Genomic DNA, 10,979 nt, shown 5'->3' with positions numbered 1-10,979 from the left:
GACGGCCGATAGCGGACGGTGACAACGACAATGCTACCAGTTATATGGAAGTGATTATAAATAAACCCAGAGAAAGAGTAGTTCTTCTGGCACAGTAAAGACAGACGGCGTCATGTCTGCAGGCTTATAAGTCACTACTTAGCCTCAGAAACACATAACAAAGAATAGTCATATGGATTTCGAGACGATCCACACCAATACTTTTGTAATCAAAGCCCATGACCCCGTGTTGAAACATTGAGAGGATATCAATTTACCACGCTATAAGTATTGAAATATTATGATTCTTTTCATCATCACATCATGCACCTCCTGGGCTGACATATTGCAACGTCTACATTGCCTCGGCCACACCACTGTCAACTTTCTTTTAGACAGATTGGTGCTGTTGTCCTTGAAGGTACGCATAGAAATGTTTCTGCAATCATACATGTCAGCAAATTTGATCTCAAAAACTGGCAAAGAGGATACTCACAGCGTTCCTCGTCTGCATGAAGACGGTACCTGGGCCGGTGAACTTGCAAACCAAGCCCTCGCCAGATGAGATACCAGAGATGATGCCACCAGAAGCAACCCGCTCCATGATGTACTTGACGTTCCATGCTACGAGATGGCCGTTGTCGACAACATACTTCTCGCCCTCCATAAGCTAAAAACTGGTCAGTCGTCCGTTTGAATACATGTCTGGGAGCTCACTTACATCCTTGCGGATGATGGCACCAAAGCTGGTCAGCCAGAGCAGACCGGTACCGCTGATCTTGTACACATACAGGCCCTCGCCACTGAAGATAGCCTTGCTGAGGCCCTGGCGCTTGTAGTCCTTGATAACACCTTGCGTTGACGCGACATAGGCGTCCTGGCCGACCGACCACGTCTCCTTGCCGGTCAGGCGCAGACTGGTGATGTCGCCGAGCATGGGCGGGGCCAAGAGAAGCTCGCCAGGCCCGACAAAGGTCGAGCTGGCGAGTTCCGCTCCGGCAACGAGCTTCTTCATGCTGAACTTGATCTGGCCCCTCAGCGTGATCGAGTGCGACATGGCCACCATGACGCCAGGCTTCGCCGTCAGCGGGCAGCCCACGGCAAGCTGAATGGTCAGGATGGTGTTGCTGTCTCTGTGGCTGATGCGGTAGCTGCCTCCGTTGAATGTGCCAACATCATCGACGGTCGCAGTCGCTCCCAGGAAATGTGTGGCGGCCGGAGCTCCTCCCTGGAGATTAGCGGGGTTGCTGGTGTCGACCGGGGCCTCCTCTACGTATTGCTTCTCTGGAAGGGCCGCAGCATCTGGGGGACCGTCGAAGGAGGGGGGAGGCGTAGAGAATTGCGAACCCGCCTCATGGGACCCTGAATTCCTCACCGGAAGCTGCGTCTGATGAAACTGCTGCGAGTGCGGAGGGGACGGTTGGGGTGACGGCTGTTGCTGCACTTGCTGCTGCTGTTGTGCTTGCTGCTGCGCAAGACCAGGAGGCGGCGGGTATTGCGGTTGACCCTGGGCGGGCGACGATGTTCCCTGGGGAGGTGGCGGATAGCTTCGCCCCTGGCTCGGAGATGCCTGTGGAGGAGGGGGGTAGTTCGCGTTCTGTGCTGCCGAAGCTTGGGGAGGAGGTGGGTAGTTCTGAGGCGTGCTCGACTTGGGAGGAGGGAAGTTCTGGGAGGTCGGCGAGGTTATGGGAGGAGGGGGATAGTTCTGCGACTGCCCCGGCGAGGGCTGCGGCGGCGGAGGGTAGCTTCCACTGTGGCCGCGCTGAGGTTGTGAGGGAGGAGCAGGATACGAGAACTTGGTCTGGTGCGCGGGGGGCGATTGCGGCGGCGGAGGGTAGTTCTGCTGGGCATGGCCTTGAGTCTTGTCAGCAAAATGCTTGAGGAAAAGGTGCTTGCGACGGTAGAAAGTACATACCTCCCGAAGGGGGAGCTGTGAGGTTGTCAGCGCAAGCTCCGTTTGGCGGGGTAAAAGAGCGACTCACGAGGATAGTATTGGGCGGACATGGCCACTTTGAGATTCGCGTCTTTTCGGCGACGGTGTCAGAGAACCGAAACAGCTTCGAATGAGTCGAAAATGAAGGTAGATGACGGTAGAGTAAGCTGAGTAGGACTCAGAGGGTGACCTGCCAACAGGTCAGTCGTCGCCAAGATGGTCGCATCGCATCGCTGCCCCGCACTTACAGGTGATCGCAGCCTGCTTCTAACGGTAGAGTAGCACGAACAATACGATCCAAGTTCCACAAGAATGAAGTCACATTCGAATTGATTTCTTCTCCAATCTGCCGCGCCCGTATCGCAATGGGTAAAGGGGAGGAGGGAGGAAAAAAGTGTCGCGAAAGACGGGCGCCTCGGGGTTCAGGACCATTGATGAGGGAGCTTCCCACGCGCCAGAGCAATCCCAGCTCCTGCTGCAAGCTCCGCCAGACCCCTGTCCCACGGCCCGGGTTGGCCTCGACATCTGGCCGCATCGCCCCCAGCTTCCCGTTGGTCCTGCATCGATGGTGTACTGGAGCTCTCAAAGATTCTAATTCGAGCTGGCTGGGACTTTGGGGGTGTTGTCCAATCGCCGCCGAGGAAGGGCAGCGCCCAGGCGAATGGAGAGCGTCCCTAACTCTTTTTGGCGCCAGGTGAAGAGGGGCGGCGCTTAGAGCTGTCCAACGGCGGCGCTCCCTTTCATTGGCTTGCCGAGTCTCTCCCTGCAATTCACCTTGTCTCCAATTTGTTTGAACAGGTTCAAAATTCATCATGAGATGGGCTGGACGTCCAGTCTGGTCTGTTGCGTGCATGTCACCGGGTAACTCGGGGTCAATCCAGTTGCGCGGGCTGCCGGACAAGCTGGTTGTGGCCCTGGACGGGTTAGATACGTGGCAACGTGGCCCAAGAATGGCCAAGATGTTCTGCAGCTGCAGGTGAGACCGGCAAATGCTCAACGTCACTCATACAGGGCAACAAGGCATGCTTGGCTTGTGATTAACCCTAGATGGCGGCGTCTTTCGTCGCCGGCCGTCGTGTCCGTACCGAACCGGCAGGTATCGGCGTGCAGTGGGGCCGCCCCGATCGACGGCCGATGCTGGCTGGGGGGCGCTTGAGTCACTCCATAGAGTCAGGCATGTCAAGCAACGCAACTTCCGAGACCATGGCTTTCTTTTTTTTTCATTCATTTTCCTCGTTCCAAGAGGCCCGCCAAACGCCCAAAGTCATTTGCTTTTGTCTATCCCTTAGATAGCCATATTCTCGTGCTTGAAAGGCTTCTTGCCCTCTCCCTCGCCATACGCCAACGAAACCTGACCGTGTCCCCTAATCTTGTACTTGTAAATCATGAGACCCTCCAAGCCAACGGGGCCACGAGAGTGGATCTTGTTGGTGCTAATACCAACCTCAGTGCCGAAGCCGTAACGCATGCCGTCCGCCATGCGGGTGGACGCGTTCCAGTAGGCACCCGCAGTGTCCACAGAGTTCATGAACTTCTCAGCCTCCTGCTCGTCCGAGGTAAGGATGGCCTCGGTGTGCTTGGAACCGTGGGTGTTGATGTGCTGCACGGCCTCGGCCATGGAGAAAACGACCTTGACTGCGACGTCGAGGGACAGGAACTCAGTATCGTAGTCGGCATCCTTGACATCGACCACCTTGGAAGCAGCGTCGCCAGAGAGCTTAGACAGAAGGGCCTCCTTGGATTGGCGATCGCAGTGAAGCGTCACGCCCTTGGCAATCAGAGCCTCTGCAACCACGGGGAACGAAGTCTCGAGGGCAGACTCCTGCACCAGCAGGGTCTCCACACTGTTGCAGGCGGCGGGGTAGCTCGTCTTGGAGTCAACAACGACATCCGCCGCCATCTTGGGGTCCGCCGAACCGGTCAGGAAGATAGAGCACAAGCCATCGGCATGGCCCAGGACGGGGATCTTGGTGTTCTCCTTGATGTAGCGGACAAGCTCGTTAGAGCCACGGGGGACGACGAGGTCAATGTACTCGTCGAGTGCAAGCAGCTGGGGAATGACGTCGCGAGAGCTGACGAGCTGGACGGCTGAGTTGGGGACCTTGGGCTTCTGGAGGTTCTCGAGGGCGGAGGAGATGACCTGCGAGATGGCCACGAATGACTCGGTAGACTCCTTGCCGCCTTTGAGGATGGCAGCATTGCCAGACTTGATGGCCAGGGAGGCGATGTTGGCGATGACCTCGGGGCGAGCCTCGAAAATGATGAGCAGTACGCCGATGGGGCAAGTGACTCTCTCGAGGATGAGACCATCGTCCAGCTTTGTTCTCAGCGTGACCTTGCCAACTGCTTTGCGTTAGACTCATATGATCATTCGAGTGTCGTGTGAAATTCACATACCTGGGTCCTCCAGATCTCTCACATCCAAGATACCCTTAAGCATATCCTCAAACTTGCCCTTCTTGCCCAAGTCCAAGCGAGAGACGAGACTCTGGCTCAGGGTTCCATCGGCAGCAGCCTTGCGGGCGAGCTCCAAGTCGCGTGCATTTGCGGCGAGGATGTCATCCTTGGCCTCGGTGAGGGCGGCGTGAATGGCCGTGAGAGCGTCGTTGCGGGCTTCGGCGGGGAGTGTGGCGAGGATGTGAGAGGCCGACTTGGCGCTCTTTGCGCAATCGACAGGCGAGGCGTTGGTAAGAGACATGGTGGATTGGCGGTTGGGAGGGTGAATCTGTGTCAGGATGTTACTTTGTGCAATAATTGTTGCACTTGCACCGACGACAGTCTGATATTGTGTGTGAGTCAATTGGTGAAGCTATCAGCATGTCACTAAACCCCTCTAAAATGAGAGGACGCGCCACTGGACGCTGCAAAAATTTGGAGCCCCGCACTCGGAGCCGGAGCTCAAGCGGGAGGGAAACGGCTACAGGGTGATCAGTCTTGAGTTTTGGTGGATTGAAGTAACTTTGCCAATGCCAGTGGCTTCTTGTCAATCCAAATAAGCTTATTTGAATGCAAGATGGAGATTGAGTCTGTACCCAGAGCCTCATTTGCTTCTATCAACTCCGAAAAGCTACTTATATTTTGTCAACCGTTGTTTTCAAAGTACAGACCTGGATGATGAAGACAAGGATCCACAAATCGCAATGGGGCCGCTGCGTGCGCAGGTACCTAAGTACCTATCATTTGATGCCCAGCCACTGAGCATCGTGGAAAACGTCGTGACAAACTTTCGCTGGGGTTGTCGGCCTGAATGCGACATTCTATTGTTGTGTTTCCCCAGCACCCTGGTGTCGATGACTTGGGAACTGGATGCTTGACTCTGCCTTTTGAACTCGCCACGGAGCTGACTCTGTTTCTTTTCTCCGGGGATTCGCCGCTGTCGTCGCAAAATGCAACCATGACGGCGTCTTCTCCGAGTCATGGAAGGCGTTCGTAAAGTGTCCCCCTTTGTCGGAGCTCCTGCGACGCCTGAACTCTTCTTTGGCCCGTCTCATGTTGGCCCTTGTCATCCGTATTTCCACCATGTCAATCAAAAAAGTTTCTACTTTTATCACCTCCCTCGTTTGGAATGGATTTCGACGACACGGCCGAGACAGGCAAGGTCTACGCCCCAGGGCATACTCCGTACATACTCCGTGTTCTCCGTATGCACCCCGCGACCAGCCTGCCTACTCCGGTGTTGGAGCTGCCGCTTTGGCTCTCCCCGTCCCGATAAGACACTCGCCTTCGATAAGAGACGAGCGGCGCATCAGTGGGTATTGCTAGACTAGGCTGGCCACCTAGCAACCAACATATCACCCTGCCCCCAAAAAATTGCCGACCGCGGTGCCGTTTTACTAAGCTGAGCGGACATAGTGGGCGGAAACCGAGCATCAAAAGACCAGACGACCTGCTGCAGTGCCGCTTTGCCGTCTTTTCTGAGCGTCTATATCGTCATTCCTTACGCAAGTGCTGGATTCGAACACTCCGCCTCGTGCTCACTTACAAACTGCTGCTGCTCACCTGGCGGTGCTCGCGCTCGCGGTTCGCGTTGCTATTCTTCTGCATCTTGAACGTATGGAGTTTGTACGTACACCGCGCGGCGGCTGCCACCCTGCTGGCCCACTATGGAGAGGACCACCGAGGCATCTCTCGCGCTCGAAACATCGGCTGCCAGGAGCCGAGCTCGGTGTCGATCCGCACTCCACTGCGGAACGGTACAGTTAGCCGATGGGTAGGAGAGATTTCAATGACTGTCTCCTTTGGTGAAAAAAAGGCAGGCTAGCCATCATGGACATGACCAGGCCTCCTGGGGTGGGGGGTGGGAAACCCGTTTTCCCAGTGCAGCACCCGATTAAAAAAGTCGGCCAGGCCCCGGCCATTCTCTTTCGTCATTTCGTTCGCCCTTCTCCATCTTCTAAAGGGTTTTTTTCTTGGCTGTTCGGTCGTGGGTCTTGAAAGTTGGAAATACCCCTTTTGCCTTCTGAGCGCCCAACAACTACTTGCTTGGCTGCCGCAATTCCCATCTTGTTTCTCATCCTCGAAACCTCGGCGCCGACTCGGCCAACAAAAATCCCACACAATGACTGCCTCGTCACGAGACCCGGAAAAGGATCCTTTTCCGCCGGAAACAGCTTCTGAGCAGAGAGAGGAGCAGAGCCAGTCCAGCGATAGCGAAGATGAAATCACAGAAATTGGTCGGAATGATGATGACGGATCTCGCGAGTCGCCGGAGCCGGCGCTGGATGCGGACCCATCAGCCGCCGCCGCCCCGGCCGCCAGGACTCGGTCCCGGGCCTCCTCCACCCGCTCCCGTGCTCTGTCAATCGTGCCCCGATCAAAACGGAGAGGCCTTTTCGGCCAGCTCGCCATCATCCCGGAGGTAGACCGTCCATATGACTACACAAACAAGACAAAATGGACAATCACGTTGATCATTGCCCTGGCTGCTGCCGTGTCTCCTATGGGCTCTTCCATCTTTTATCGTAAGCTCGCTCGTTCCAAAAAAAACAAAAAAAAAAACACAAAAATGCCAATGACACAATTTTACTAACACGGTATGACCTAAAAAAGCGGCCTTGGGTCAAATGTCTGAGGAGTTTGGTGTTTCGGCAACAGTCACCAACTTGTCGGTGGCATTCTACATGCTTGCCATGGCCATCTTCCCGCTCTGGTGGTCCTCCTTTTCAGAAACACTCGGCCGCCGCACAATCTACCTAATCTCCTTCGCCCTCTTTGTCGTCTTCTCAGTCCTCAGCGCGATCAGCGTCAACATCGAGATGCTCATCGTGATGCGCCTCCTCGGCGGCGGCGCGAGCGCCTCCGTCCAAGCCGTCGGCGCCGGCACCATCGCCGACATCTGGGAACCCCGCGAGCGCGGCCGCGGCATGTCCATCTTCTACCTCGGCCCCCTGTGCGGCCCGCTCCTCGCCCCCATCATCGGCGGCGCCCTGTCGCAGCGCTTCGGCTGGCAGTCCACCATGTGGGCGCTCGCCATCTACGGCGGCCTCGTGCTCATCATGATCCTGTTCTGCCTGCCCGAGACCCTGGCGAAGCCCAAGCCCGCACTTCCCCCGGCTGGTGCCGCTCAGGGCGAGAAGAACGCCCTCTCCCGCACCAAGACGACCGAGTCGGTCAAGGTGCACACCAAGAAGGCGGGCGCGCTGCTGAAGAAGTTCTTCCTCGACCCGCTCTCCGTGCTGCTGTACCTGCGCTTCCCGCCGGTGATCATCACGGTCGCCTTCGCGGCCATCACCTTTGGCGCGCTCTTCGTCGTCAACATCTCGGTGCAGTCGACCTTCTCCAAGGAGCCGTACGGCTTCAGCGTGCTCATCATCGGCCTGTTCTACTTCCCCGCGGGCCTGGGCTACTTCATCGCCTCGATCCTCGGCGGTCGCTGGCTCGACCACATCATGGCGAGGGAGGCCAAGAAGGCGGGCCGCTACGACGCCAACGGCAAGCTCATCATGCTCCCCGAGGACAGGATGCGCGAGAACGCGTGGATCGCCGCGACGGTGTATCCCGCTGCCCTCATCTTCTACGGCTGGGTGGTCCAGAAGGGTCTTTTCTGGTTTGTGCCGTGTATCGGTCTTTTCTTCTTTGGGATCAGCTCGATGCTGGTGTTGTAAGTCTTTGTCCCCTTCGTCTGTCGTTTTGGTTCTGGCGATGCCTTCTTATCAGTCAACTTTGGCTAACATCACTTCTTTCCCTAGCGGCGCCGCCACTACCATGCTAACGGAGTTCATGCCCAAGCGCAGCTCGGGAGGTGTGGCGGTCAACAACTTTGTGCGCAACATCTTCTCGTGCATCGGAGCCATCGCCGCGCAGCCCGTTATCAACGCAATCGGGAACGGGTGGCTATTTACAATCCTGGGCATTTTCACGTGGATTACGGGTTATCTGTGTGTCTGGGTGCTCAGGAAGAAAGCTCCGGAATGGAGGAAAGATATGGACAGGGCGCTGAACAAGTAATCAGCAGCCGTCCACAAAAAAGACAGAAGTGTTCATGTCATCTTTTTGATTGTTTTTAGCGCGCCCGCATGGTATCATCACATGACAGCATAGCGCCAAATGCATCAGCAAATTCTTTGATAATAAATTTTGAATTACATGTTCGCATGTCAGACCATGTGCCACCACACCGCGACGCTTGAATGCGGGTGAAAGCCGATAGAAACCAGAAAAAAAAACCAAACTCGTTATCAGCATCACTTTCTTTTTCGTTGTACGGACCTAACCCCTCCTTCAAGCAGTGTGAGGATTGACGCCCCTCTCCGCACAGTACTTGGACACCTCCTTTCTCAGCGTCTCCTTCTGCCGCGACACGAGGTCCATGACGTCCCGCATCTCCTCGCCGAGGTCCCACTCGCCCTCGCGCCCGCCGAGCTCCGTGTAGAGGTTCTCCATCTCGGACAGCACGGCCTCGAGCTGGTTGGGCAGCCAGGTGACGATGGGGCTGCCGCCGGTGGCCGTCGGGTGGCTGGTGCGCTTGAGGATGTACTCGCGCGCGAAGCACCAGTGGCGCCAGCGGAAGTCGCGCACCTGGTGGAGGATCAGCAGCCACAGGCGGCGGGTCTGCTTGAGGGCCTCGACCTCGTCGTCGCTCGCGAGCGCGGCGGCGGGCGTCTTGCCGGCGAGCGCGGCGTCCTTGAGGCCGAGCTCGAGCGAGCGGTCCTTGACGTGCAGCAGGAACTGGCGGTGGTTGCTGGGGCGGTAGGAGCGGAAGTCCTTGAGGATCTCGGTGAGCGGGGTGTCGGGCATGGGGACCTGGAGGAGGTTGTCCATGAGGGGCACGATGGAGTCGTTGGCGCCGGACTCGCCGCGGAAGGACATGGGCTCGTCATTGTTGACGCCCTCGTAGACGACGCCGTTGGGGAACATGCTCTGGCTGGTGATGCCGAAGATGAAGGTGCGGAAGGAGGTGTAGCTCTGCGGGCGCGACTTGTCCCACATGGTCTCCATGGTGTGGTTGATCTTGCGCAGCGAGGCGAGGACCTCGGAGAGCCCCTGGTTGAGGGAGGCGCGGTCGATCGAGCCGGCGCGGGACGTGCAGCGGAGCGCGGCCATGGTGCCCTTGACGAGGGGGCCAGTGTTCTTGACCATGTCGATGTGGACGAGGACGAAGCCTGCCTCGGAGGACTTGGGGTCCAGGCCGTGCTCGAAGGCGCGGATGAGGCGGATGTTGTCGTAGTCCATGCCCTTGGCAGGGTCGGCGAGGCGGTAGTTGTAGAGGGCATACGAGCCGGCGTACTCCATCCAAGGCTTGAAACCGGTGCTGGATGGATGTTAGGACATTTGAAAGCATAGGAAGTAGTAATGGAGAAGGGAGAACGTAGATGAGAGAAACTTACATCTCGGCACAACGAGCGATAGGTAGGGAGATGTTCTTGGGGAGAACCTGACGACCGAGACCGTACCCCTCGCCTCTGACGAAACGCTCATGGCAGGGCTCGAGCAGATAAGCAGAGGCAAGGAAAGAGTAATCGCGGTAGAGAGCGTTCATCAGGGGCAGGTTCTCCTTGTACTTGTCAATGTGCTCTGTGAGGTTGGGGAACTCCTTCTCGACGACGTCACCCAGCTTGGATGAAGCCAAGTAACCCGGAGTACCGTCGAGCTTCTTCACAGGCATGTTGGCCAAGATGTCTTCAAGGGGTTGGAACTCGGCCGGCAGCACGGCGACGGGATCCGCACGGGGCAAGAAGCCGCGGGTGGTGGAGACCATGAAGGCGGGGAGGGAGTTGTCCTCCGGCCGGGTGTCGTCCAGGACGGGGAACGGGGTGGAGTCAAGAGAACCCATTGTGTGATGAACTACCGGGGTAAGACGTGGGGTGGATGAGTATGTGTGTAAGTGAAAGTAGGGATGTGTTGGGTTTGGGTGGGTTGTGTGGGTTATGAGATGATGATGGTGTGTAATGGATATTGAGTGCGTGCGTATTGGGTGTATTGTACGAGAAAGTCCGTGTAAGTCGACTTATACGGCTTGAGAGAGGGGGTATAAGTGATATGGGTATGCAAAGAAACCCGAAAAAATTGGCAAAAATATATCAGGGAAATCCTGTTGAAGTGAGGAGAGCCTTTTGTGTGTAGGCGTTGTGAGGAGTGAGAGTCCAAGTTCAGATGGTTGGGACTTTCCGCCACTCGGCGCCGTGATATAGTAAATGGCCGGAACAGAACCGGCCTCACGAGGAACAATTCCGGCCTCTACGTGAGGGGTTGCTCGCTCCGGCCAGACATGACACGAAGCCCCCGTCCGCCGCCCGTCCATTTTCTGTTTGTCATATCAACCTAATCTCTGGTCACACGGGTCACTTGGGCGTGAACGACACATTGTTCCACCCTCATCCTGCCGGCCACGCCCTTGTTTACGACCTTTTGAGTCCATCTTGACCATGATAAGCCGCTCTCTGGCCCTTTTTACCCCAGATAAACCCTGTACGACCCTTGGTTGCGCATATTCAAGCTGGTACTTTGGAGATAAGAAAATATAATTGAAAGACAATTGGGTAGTCGTTCTGTCCCGCTCTGTAGAGTTGTCGTTGCCGTCGAGATGCTGACTTTGGTGTCTGTGATGATTGGGGGCGGCCGAGTTCCA

General features: G+C 56.6%; 4 protein-coding genes across 4 annotated transcripts; 1 reads left to right on the top strand and 3 right to left on the bottom strand.

Moving 5' to 3' along the window:
- Positions 1-448: 448 nt before the first annotated feature.
- On the bottom strand, positions 449-1,983 carry COL26b_000420 (uncharacterized protein; the record flags this gene model as incomplete). Its single annotated transcript, XM_053173389.1, has 3 exons — positions 449-649; positions 701-1,833; positions 1,962-1,983. 3 exons carry the CDS (start codon positions 1,981-1,983, stop codon positions 449-451), a joined length of 1,356 nt encoding a protein of 451 aa, XP_053042437.1.
- Positions 1,984-3,197: 1,214 nt separating this feature from the next.
- Positions 3,198-4,610, bottom strand: COL26b_000419 (uncharacterized protein; the record flags this gene model as incomplete). The annotated part of the gene is made up of 2 exons (XM_053173388.1): positions 3,198-4,255; positions 4,310-4,610. The coding sequence occupies 2 exons, from the start codon at positions 4,608-4,610 to the stop codon at positions 3,198-3,200; spliced, it is 1,359 nt and encodes a 452-aa protein (XP_053042436.1).
- Positions 4,611-6,470: 1,860 nt separating this feature from the next.
- Positions 6,471-8,359, top strand: COL26b_000418 (uncharacterized protein; the record flags this gene model as incomplete). The annotated part of the gene is made up of 3 exons (XM_053173387.1): positions 6,471-6,873; positions 6,962-8,012; positions 8,101-8,359. The coding sequence occupies 3 exons, from the start codon at positions 6,471-6,473 to the stop codon at positions 8,357-8,359; spliced, it is 1,713 nt and encodes a 570-aa protein (XP_053042435.1).
- Positions 8,360-8,632: 273 nt separating this feature from the next.
- On the bottom strand, positions 8,633-10,184 carry COL26b_000417 (uncharacterized protein; the record flags this gene model as incomplete). The annotated part of the gene is made up of 2 exons (XM_053173386.1): positions 8,633-9,662; positions 9,739-10,184. 2 exons carry the CDS (start codon positions 10,182-10,184, stop codon positions 8,633-8,635), a joined length of 1,476 nt encoding a protein of 491 aa, XP_053042434.1.
- Positions 10,185-10,979: the final 795 nt, after the last annotated feature.

Source organism: Colletotrichum chrysophilum (assembly GCF_026319265.1).
Source record: "Colletotrichum chrysophilum strain AFK26 chromosome Unknown scaffold_2, whole genome shotgun sequence".
Taxonomy (NCBI): Eukaryota; Fungi; Ascomycota; class Sordariomycetes; order Glomerellales; family Glomerellaceae; genus Colletotrichum; species Colletotrichum chrysophilum.
Note: the sequence above shows the minus strand (reverse complement) of the source record. Positions and strands in the feature narration are given on the sequence as shown.